Raw genomic sequence first — 11,191 nt, forward strand, 5'->3', positions numbered from 1 at the left:
ACTCTCACCACATGAGCTGGGCATTGCTTTGCACTCAGAGGAACCCAGAACCCCCTGCGCCAGAGGAGGGTCTGGCAATAAGTCCAAGGATTTCATCCTGATAGCTAATGGCAGTCAGGGTGCTGTTGCCTAGCCTGTAGAGGTTCCCCTGTCACGTCTGTCATATGCGCTCAGGCTGAAGGTACTCTTAATATATGAAAAACATAGGGCTTTACATAGCCAATTCTCATTTTCTGTGGCAAGTGCCAGTATTGGGCTAAAGTGCCACAAGGCCTCAGCCCTTTAGCCCTCAGTGAGCACAGGGCTCATTAGACAACGTTGGACCCTTAGGACAGCTTCATGACGAAGTCTGTTTATGATTGTTTAGTCACAGACAGTGACACCAGTGACCTCCTGGAGGTCATGTTGTAGGACTTTGGCAGTGCTCCCTTTCTCCACTGCACAAAGGAGCAGAGCGGAGCAGTCCTGCAGATGGATTAAGGACTTCTTTGGCCTTGTTTCAACTGCCTGGTACTCATTTTGTGTGGCATAAACTCTGGGTGTTAGTTTTATGGAAATTAGTTTTAATTGATCATTTTGCTGGTTTTTGCCCTAGACTGTACATTAAAGATTGATATTGCCCACTGATTTATTGACACTGCATTTTCATTGCTACCGTTTACCAGAGTGCTAAGTGAACAATAGGTAATGCAAGCTAACTTAGTTAGCAATGTTCAGTTCAGCAAGCCTTGTCTTGTGAAAATGAGAACTAGCAGACACTTATTAGCTAAAGCCTCCTGTGTTAGGACCTATCTGTAGTATCAAGATATTAGAGTTTTATAATAATCACAGTTGTTATGAAGGAAGAAACTATCAACAGATATAATAATTATATTTTGTGACAGGGAACAACCTGAAATAAAGTTGTGCTGCCTTTGTGGACAGGATGTGTCATTGTAAAATCATTGTAATGCACCATTAAGCATGTTCCAAAAACACAGGAAGCTAACTTTCATATTCAACTTGCCATCACTTTATTGTTTTGTCGTGGTACATTTTGTAATTGGACATTCTGTAAAAGAAACAAAGAGAAAAATAACAAACAAGTTTCTTTAAAAGTCATCAAGAGCATCATGCTTTTTGGCTAAAACGATGACAGGAATCATTACAGAGAGCGCCACAAACAGCAAAATGCAACAAATACAAAGCTGTTTTCTTTTATTTACATTGTAAAACCTTCAATTATACATGCATGACTCGGCCTCTTAAAAGTAAGTCTGTAAAAAATCTCCCCTGGTGTGTGCACTTGCAGGAGAGGAGTGTCTGTCCTTATATTAGACAGCAGTCAGGTATCAGAGCTCTGAAACTCTGACACAACACAGGGTGGTTCAGCAAATAAAGGACGAAAGTAAAAAGTAATGATCCTGTCATTTCAACTGAGGGATCCTTGGGGCTTTGATTAGTTGTTTCACATAGCAAGTGGCAGGGGGAAACTTCAAATGATTTTGCCTTCTCGATCTCTTTAAGCAGCTTGTCTGTAGCTTGAGTGCTGATGATAATGAAGGAGAGACCATGAGGATGAGTTAGCCATTCTTTCCTCTTGCCCTGAAGAATCAGGGTATATCTAGGCAAATATCTCATCTGTACTTTTGTGCAAAAGTGAAGCATTTCAATAACCCTACTAAATCTGTCAAGGGTGTAACAAATACAAGTGTGTACTAAATATTACCTTACATGCTGTGTAGTTTATGGTTTGAGTTTCTCATAAATCTGCGAGGTACTTCTTTTTGTTTTGCTTGATTAAAAAAAGGCCTTGGCCTGAGACATCCAGTCCTAATTGAAATATACTGCAAATATATTTTCCTTTAAAACCACACCACATACAGTCTGATAACCTGGCATTCTGCAGACACCATCCATTGTTTTCTACTTGAGATATGGATACTGCTTCAGATATACTGTATTAGTGATACTGATCTGCACTTTTGTTGCCGTCTTCCTAAGTAGAGTGATACCACACATTACTGACATTTAGCACAAAAACTTATGTCTCTATGTAGTTAAGAAAGTATTGCTATCTGCTGGCTAGCTTAGCACACCATAAACACTAATATCTGTGTTCTAATGTCCCCAGTTTTACTTTCAAACTCAAAAGCAACACCTATCATTATATAGTCCCATAATGCATTGGATTGTTGACATCACAATCTGAGCAAAGTTCCTGCTAGCAGCAGGTTAACTTAGCCTAGCATTAAGACCATATATTAATACCCATATTAAACAGAAAAGCTTATGCTAGGTACCAGATAGCTTACCTTAGACCAAAAACTAATGTTTCTGTCGCAATCTACTGCTAGCAGCCAGTTAGTTTTCTCTAAATTAAACTAACCCTTGTGACCAGGTAGCTTAGCTTAGCAAAAAAGGATGACCAGGTAATCTGGTACAGATGGTCACTACTCCTCGCCAGCAAAAGGCTGATTTATTGTGTACAGGTGCTGGAATACGTTGTTGAAGTTATACATAAAAACCACAGATGATATAAAACATGGACATAGTTTCTGTGTAGCTTAGTTGCTCATTTCAAGTCATATTGACTAAAAAATGAAGTTATTTTGTAAATCTCGAGACTCACAGGATTGTCAGCCAATGAGCAAGGGGTTTCATGGTCAGCCATACCCCCCTTGTCACATCCAGTTATTTGAAACCAAGATGGCAATGATGAAAACGCCAAACTCGAGGCTTCAAAACACAACTTTAGAAACCAACAGATGATGTCAGAGTAGCCACTTCCTCCTTTTACACTGTTTATAATATAAAATGGCTTTTAACAAACATTCAGATTTAAGAAATTTCATGGGGCAAATTTTACCTTTAATTTGGCTAGCATTCAACTGAAATATGGTATCTGGTTAGAGCTGCTCTGCATAAAGTAACCTAGATTAGTCCATAGGCTGAAAAGTGAAGCTAGTGCTTTAGAATCTTAGACCTGCATTCTTTCTAATTTACCACCTGAAGGCACCTGTTGTTGCAAAGAGACTGTTGGTCCTACAGAACTCTGTAGATCTGCATCACTTGTTTCAGGTTTTGTATTCAGTAAAAATTGGGCGACTCAAACTGTCAGAAAGGGAGTCAATAAAACCCCCAGCATACGTGTATTGTCCATGGCGTTGTTGATATTTTGACTGAATAACATGGGAAGTAATTTGTCTGACTTTTCAACTAATGGGAACACATGGATGCAGGGTTATATGCCTTAAGACATAGCAAGAATGTCATCTTTCCTCTTTATGCCTGCTGAAAATAACCTGTCACTAGCTCATATTTAACAAACAGTCATGTGAGTGGTATCAGTCTTCTTACCTAGCTTTTAACGGAAGCGAATAAGTTTATTTCTATTTGCTCAACTGGATTATTACATATTGCAATTTTGCTACTGTAAAATAAAATAGTTACCTAGATGAAGCCCTTGAGTTGAAGGTAAAGCATTTTTTTTAAAATCAGGTTCCACCCAAAACTGCATGTTTTTTAAGCTGAAAAATACATATAATTTGAAAAGAAAGGTAAACACATGATCTGCAGCGCACAAAACACAGACTGTACACATCTAATAAGAACCCTGTCAATTACATTCAAAACACCCCAGGACCTCTAAGCTCCGATACCGGCCAGGTGATCTTGCTGGGCTTTCCAAACACATCAGGTTATACAAACAAACGTATGGTACATTAGGCTCAAAAAGGAAAGAAAATAGGCATTTCGTACTAAAAATGGTCCTCTGAAACAACCTTTGCAATTTGCACCTTTTCCCCCCCATTACTGCATAGTTCAGCAGGCTCAGGCACTGCTAAGGCTACACTGATGGCATGGTTAACGAGCGGAAAAACATATTTATGTTGTAGGCTTTTGAATATAAAATGGATAGTTGGGTTCAAATATTCAAGTTCAGTCCCATTCTGAGCAGTTCTGCTTCATTTAGCGCAAATGAAGCAATATTTTGACATGAATAAGAAACCCAGTGTTTGGGAGGGAGAAGCTAATATTTGGATTACAATTGTGGTTAACATGGTCACACCAGGACATGGAAACTGAAGTAAAAAAAAAAAAAACCACAATAGATTTAATTTATCCATCTTTGTGTTACAATGTAGAACTTCCCAGGGTGGTTTCCATCCATGAGTTCAACACAACAAACAGAACCACAGAAACGATCCTCAATCCTTTCCTGATCTGTAAAGTCTCTGAAAAGAAGGTCACGTCTGAAAATGGAGACAGCAGAAAGTGTAGAAACAGAATTTACGTGGGGAAACCAGAAGGAAGTAGCCTGCTGGGAGGCCCAATAGAAATCAAGACACAGATAAATCCCATGAAGACAAAATAAAAACCTGGATAAGTTACAATCAAAAAAACACACACAAACACACACACACAAAAAAAGATAAAATGTGCAGAAACCCTTGTTTGACAAGCTTTGGCCCCCTGTCTTTGTGAAAAAAGGTGAAACAGCAGAGGACATTAATAGTCCCGGCAGAACAGAGATCCTCTAGATGTCCTGGAAAGGAGGAGGAGGGAGGCAGAAGCAAGGTGACAGCCGTTTTAGATCTGCCACCTTGCTTTTCTTTATTGTGAGGCCAGAAGTTGCGACTGATGCACTGTAGAAAGCAACCCTCTCATTCCTTCTGCACTCAAGTCAGTGCTTGTTGGACATGAAGAACATTTTTATATATATTTAGAATGTTACAAAAAAAAAAAAAAAAAGAAAAGAAAAAAATAAACAAAAAACAGCAGCACCAGCAATAACTAGTCGATTTTCACCGCAGCGTAGATTTTCCTGATGAACATGTAGGCGGCATAGAAGCCAATTGTGCCCGTTAACAGCCAGAAAGACAAGACCATGAGGGCGGTGTAGCCAAAGTACAGAAGGGAGGGGATGAACTCCACAATGTCCAGCTAGGGAAGAAAGACAAAAGGAAGCCGTTTAAACATGCTGCACATTTCCATTTCTATTAAAGAGATATTCTTGCAATTTATCACTTGTATCTACAGTGCAGGGAACAAGATATTCTTGCCTAGAAAATAGAAAACATCTATCATTTGACATCGTTTCATGAAGGTGTGTGGTTTGACTGTCTCCCTCCCCTCACCCCTAACTGGTTGTAACAGATGGCTGCCCCTCCCTGAGCCTGGTTCTGCTGGAGGTCTCTTCCTGATAAAAGGGAGTTTTTCTTTCCCACTGACACCAAGTGCTTGGTCATTCCAATATAATGCACCTACAGGTGACTGCTGTTGTGATTTGGGATATGAAAGGTCATATGAAAGGTTGTCAAAGGAGCTTGCAAAGAAAAGCGTCTGGACTTCTTTAAGTTGCTTGAAGACGTTTCACCTCTCATCCGAGAAGCTTCTTCAGTTCTAAGGTCAAATGGTGGAGAGTCCCAGATATAAACCTAGTGGGAGTTTCCCCCCACAGAGGGACAAAAGGACCCCCTGATGATCCTCTAATCACCTGAGCCAAGGTGTGAAATTGGGTGCGGGCCCCAATCAGCCAGAGTTTCAGGTGGGTTCATTGTGAAACCTGGCCTCACCTTGTCATGCGAATTCCTGAGGTCAGATGGCCCAGGATGTGAGTGGGCGTTAAGGCGTCTGGGAAGGGATCTCAAAACTGGATTATAGATGGCAGAGAGTTGGTGTCGTAAACCCCCGCCTCTGTTCAAAGATGGTCGCTCACAGTGGACATAGATGGCTTCTTTCACTCCTCTTTCAAACCATCTGTCCTCTCTGTCCAAAATGTGAACATTGGCATCCTCGAAAGAGTGTCCTTTATCCTTAAGATGCAGATGGACTGCTGAGTCTTGTCCTGTGGAGGTGGCTCTTCTGTGTTGTGCCATGCGCTTGTGAAGTGGCTGTTTGGTCTCTCCGATGTAGAGGTCTGGGCATTCCTCGCTGCACTGTACAGCATACACCACGTTGTTAAGTTTGTGTTTTGGCGTTTTGTCTTTCGGGTGAACCAGTTTCTGTCTGAGTGTGTTGCTGGGTCTGAAATACACCGGGATGTCATGCTTGGAGAAAACTCTCCTGAGTTTCTCTGATACACCGGCTACATAGGGGATGACAATGTTGTTGCGGGGAGGATAAGAAGGACAGACGCAACAACATTGTCATCCCCTATGTAGCCGGTGTATCAGAGAAACTCAGGAGAGTTTTCTCCAAGCATGACATCCCGAGTGTATTTCAGACCCAGCAACACACTCAGACAGAAACTGGTTCACCCGAAAGACAAAACGCCAAAACACAAACTTAACAAGTGGTGTATGCTGTACAGTGCAGCGAGGAATGCCCAGACCTCTACATCGGAGAGACCAAACAGCCACTTCACAAGCGCATGGCACAACACAGAAGAGCCACCTCCACAGGACAAGACTCAGCAGTCCATCTGCATCTTAAGGATAAAGGACACTCTTTCGAGGATGCCAATGTTCACATTTTGGACAGAGAGGACAGATGGTTTGAAAGAGGAGTGAAAGAAGCCATCTATGTCCACTGTGAGCGACCATCTTTGAACAGAGGCGGGGGTTTACGACACCAACTCTCTGCCATCTATAATCCAGTTTTGAGATCCCTTCCCAGACGCCTTAACGCCCACTCACATCCTGGGCCATCTGACCTCAGGAATTCGCATGACAAGGTGAGGCCAGGTTTCACAATGAACCCACCTGAAACTCTGGCTGATTGGGACCCCACCCAATTTCACACCTTGGCTCAGGTGATTAGAGGATCATCAGGGGGTCCTTTTGTCCCTCTGTGGGGGGAAACTCCCACTAGGTTTATATCTGGGACTCTCCACCATTTGACCTTAGAACTGAAGAAGCTTCTCGGATGAGAGGTGAAACGTCTTCAAGCAACTTAAAGAAGTCCAGACGCTTTTCTTTGCAAGCTCCTTTGACTACGATAACCTGGATGACTGAGAACCTTCACAGACATATGAAAGGTTGTTTTTGCAGTAGTTGTAGATTTTAGTTGAAATTGTGTGAACCTTCCCCAAACCCTCTTCAATGCTCCCTTTTGAATATGCCTTCCAGCAACCCCATAACATGCTCTGAACTCCCCATGGTAGGTTGCCATTTCCAGAGTTCATTTTGCTGGCCATGATCTTGTTTTCCAGCATTGTTGGAAGTATTATAGAGGAAACACAGAACCTGCAACAACAAAAATGGTGGTAGAAGTCTAACTGGAAGTTAGACTTGTGCTAGTACTAGCCAGCACTAGCTGATTACCTGCCATTTCCTATGATAAGGGCAGCTGGCTCCACTGAGCTGGTAAACTCTTAATCATAAACTGTGACTGGTTCTCAGTGAGATCCAGCTCAACCCTCTCAACCAAAAATGTTCTTCTATCTTTCAAAACTCAAGTGTCCAAAATATCAATCTTTGAAGTTACAGAACAGAAATCCACAAACCAATCAGAGACTAAAGCTTATGTTTGTTTATACAGTCCATGTCTGTACGTTAAAAGAAAACAAAAAACTAGGTCCAACAAAATAACATTTTTACATATGAGTGAGTCGATGGTGGAAATCTTCAAAATTAAATTTAATTCTGCCATCTTTCAATTCAGGTATTAGGCAGGCTTTGTCAACACTGATGACTCTTCAGGCATTGACAACAGCATGGCTAAGAACAGTGCTTTCTTTAGAGTTTATTGTGGGAGTGTCTCAAACAACCCTGTGCTTTTTACCTTGTTGACAAAGTAGAAAACGGCGTAAACAAAGACATAGAAAGCCGAGCCTCCTGAAACCAGGAAAGTTCTCCACCACCACCGGTAATCCTGACAGTGAAGAAGAGAGAGACAAGGCTGTGCATAAGTTCTTGCTCATATAATACAGATATGTGCCACACAGGTGAAAAACATAACCAACAATATGTGAGATATGTGTGTATGTCAAGTAAAAGCCTGGCAGCCAGAGACAATAGTATGCAATTAATGTGCTTACCTCTGCACAGAGCTGGAAATAAACCATCACAATGCTGATCTGAGAGCAGGACACCACCAAAATGATGAAGACCAGAAAAAGGAAGCCAAAGAGGTAATAAAACTGGTTCTCCCAGATGGCCTGGAGGTGGATGGACACACATACACACATTGAATCTAGCATTATTGAGGAGGATTACACATCAGTTACATATCCTCTAAATAGAAAATAGATACTGTGTTATTTCTGAAAACTGTGTACCGTATTTTCCGCACTATAAGGCACACTTAAAATCATTAAATTTTCTCAAAAATCGGCAGTGCGCCTTATAATCTGGCGCGCTTTATAATCTGGTGCGCCTTATCTATGAATTCTGGCTGTGTTTACTGACTTCAAACCGATTTTATGTGGTACATGGCGCTCAAAAATCTGTCAAAAAATGTTTTAGTAGGACTTTGGTAAGCTACAAAGCCGCACTGCTTGATGGATTGTCTGTGCGTTATGGCTACCGTAGTCAGGAGCCTCGCGACTCATAGTAATCTGGGTCCAAAACTCCGTCCGCGTCAACTTTTTTCCACTTGATAAAAGTTCCCGATGTTTTTTTTGACAAATGCAATCGCATGGAAAATTGCTGTAAACAGACCAACTTCAGTAGGGAAGAACAACTGAGATAATCCAGCCACAATATGAGGTTAGTCATTAATGTAAGATAAAATAACCTTTATTAGTTCCACACGTGGGAAATTTGTTTTGTTACAGCAGAAAGTGGACAGTGTAAAGTTACATAGCAAAAATTAGAAAAACACTGGAACAACATATACTGTTGTTCCAGTGTTTATAGAGCAGCTACCAGAGAATTCAACATTAATCAATCAATGGTACGGAAGTGGAGGAAGCAAGAGGAATGAGTTGAGTAAAGTTTGACTTATCTGACTGTTTTGTTTCGTTTAATACGCCTTATAATCCGGTGCGCCTTATGGGCCGAAAAATACGGTAATAGCATTGAAAGATGAGGAGCTCGGACATGCAACGGTGCACATGTACTTACACTGAAGATGAAGAAGAGCTCAATGAACATGGCACCAAACGGCAGGATCCCAGCCATCAGGATGCTAATGGAAAGAAGAGGAAAGATTAAATCATAACTTGCGTTTAAGCAAACCATTAGCCATTGGAGCACCTAAGAATGCGAGATAGACTAAACTCTTACCCGACAAACTTGTTCATGTACCAGCGCTGCTCTGGGACCTGCCGAGGGATCTGGTTGGTGCGTACAGGGTTATCATACGGCTGTTTGCGGAAGCCAAAGTAGTAGCCAAGATAGACCAAGGGCATGGAAATGCCAAACCACATGCACAGTAGGGCCAACATTGTAGTGAATGGGACCTGAAGTGAGAGAAGACATAAGGAACACAAGAAGAATTATTCAGAAATTCAATTCGATTTTATTTACATAGCGCCAAATCACAACAAAGGTCGCCTGAAGGTGCTTTATATATGGTAAGGAAAAGACCTACAGACCATACAGAGATGATGTCAAGATGTTTAAGAATCCATGTGAGAGTTCAGTTAATCTTTAAAGTTAAACCACACCTACAGCACAGATGCTTTATTCTGTGACAAATAAGAAGACACCTCATAGTATAGTATACTTCCCCCGTGGATGCTTCCTTTAACAGTTTTACCAGCCAAAATTCCCTGCAATTGTTTTTCTACCCAACTTTAGTTTCCATTGCATCCAATCATGGTTTCCAGTTGATGTGAGTCACATTAAACCATTCTTTGGTGTCTCATCCACTCAAATACCTGTCCTTCCAGATTAGTGCCTTATTAGACCCAGACTGTACACTACATTGACTTGCTACACCATCTGGTGGTACAAATTGGTATTACAGGCAAATATGGTCAAATTCCATTTTTACTCGAGGTGGTATGGCTTCAAAACACAATAACCAACACAAAGATGCTTTCAACAAAAAGTTGTTGTTCCGATTAAAGCTTTAGTTAATCTCAGAAGGGCATAAACACACAGTATCAAATTTTACAATAAAAAAAAAAAATGATGGAAAATCAATGATATTGGTGTCACCTATCATCCCCAAGTTAGACTTTTCTGTGTTAGTGGCAGGAAGATAAAGAACATAAAAGTGAGTAAAGTGACTGTTTGAGATATAAAACTAACACACTCACTTTAAACATGTAACTTTTATGTGTAATAAGGTGATTTCATTCTAAATCTCTCTTCATGACCCTCATTTAGCTTTTTTCCCCCCCCAAAGGTCATCTGAGGTTTTCCATAGCCCAGTTTGTATTAATAATGACTATCATATTACCAGCTTGATGATTGTCACAAAATAATTTTTATTTCAGGTTAGCTCAGATAGATTGGGTCATAACAGGCCTGAACAAAGGAGGAGGAAAGCATATTTAGCAATATGTTCCTGTCTTTAGAAATCCCCCTTGGTGGTTCTCGTTTATATGACCTCTGTGAAATAACATTGTAACAACACATGGGGTAAAGTAGGATGTGCAATGTGCTGAACACTGTACTGGAAGACGTCTGCCATCACTGTTAATGTGCATGCTGATACTATTCTGTTGAAATGCCGTTGCATCTTTCCTTTATCTTATGACATTTTCCACCAAGCCTTAGTTTGGCAAAGGAGGCAGGAGGTTTTTTCGACTATTCTGCCATACCCTGGGTCTTGGTGCAGCCTCTCAGTTCATCCTCTTCATCTCAAAACAGCTTTCTGTTAACTGGCTGCACCTCATAATCGATAAAAGTAAAGTTTGGATCAGCAGGAATATCCAAGAGCAAGGAAAAAACTGCCTGACACAGAAGATTTAGATCTTTTGGCTCACATGGATTACTGGTACATACACTGATTTAATTATCTGAAACTCTGGCCATGTTATTTTGAGCATCTAGAACTGGAACAGTATAAAAGCATAGCATATCCAGTAAAATGTGTTAAAAAGTTAATTAAGGATAAATGATTCTTCTTTTAAACAGAATGTGAAGTATGTGAAAGCATAGCTGACACACACATTTTTGAATGTGTGACTTTCAAGTCATGGCACTCACCGCTCCAGACGAGTGTTCTCCCCAGATAAAACAGTTGAGGATGAAGCAGATCCCAAAAACCACAGCAGGATACAAAGTTGCTGTCTGCATGGCAAATACAACAACAACACTTTTACGCATACACGCATTACACATATATACACACACACACACACACACACACA

General features: G+C 40.9%; 1 protein-coding gene across 1 annotated transcript; it reads right to left on the reverse strand.

Annotated features, from left to right (window-relative positions):
- Nucleotides 1-989: 989 nt before the first annotated feature.
- LOC102289066 (transmembrane 9 superfamily member 4) lies at nucleotides 990-11,185 on the reverse strand. Its single transcript, XM_005946523.2, has 6 exons — nucleotides 11,028-11,185; nucleotides 9,153-9,328; nucleotides 8,991-9,054; nucleotides 7,964-8,083; nucleotides 7,708-7,797; nucleotides 990-4,926 (listed from the first exon to the last, which is right to left on the reverse strand). The coding sequence occupies exons 1-6, from the start codon at nucleotides 11,160-11,162 to the stop codon at nucleotides 4,777-4,779; spliced, it is 735 nt and encodes a 244-aa protein (XP_005946585.1). The 5' UTR covers nucleotides 11,163-11,185; the 3' UTR covers nucleotides 990-4,776.
- Nucleotides 11,186-11,191: the final 6 nt, after the last annotated feature.

This window comes from Haplochromis burtoni, unplaced genomic scaffold, assembly GCF_018398535.1.
Source record: "Haplochromis burtoni strain Fernald_Lab_line unplaced genomic scaffold, NCSU_Asbu1 Contig_482, whole genome shotgun sequence".
In the NCBI taxonomy this organism is placed as follows: domain Eukaryota; kingdom Metazoa; phylum Chordata; class Actinopteri; order Cichliformes; family Cichlidae; genus Haplochromis; species Haplochromis burtoni.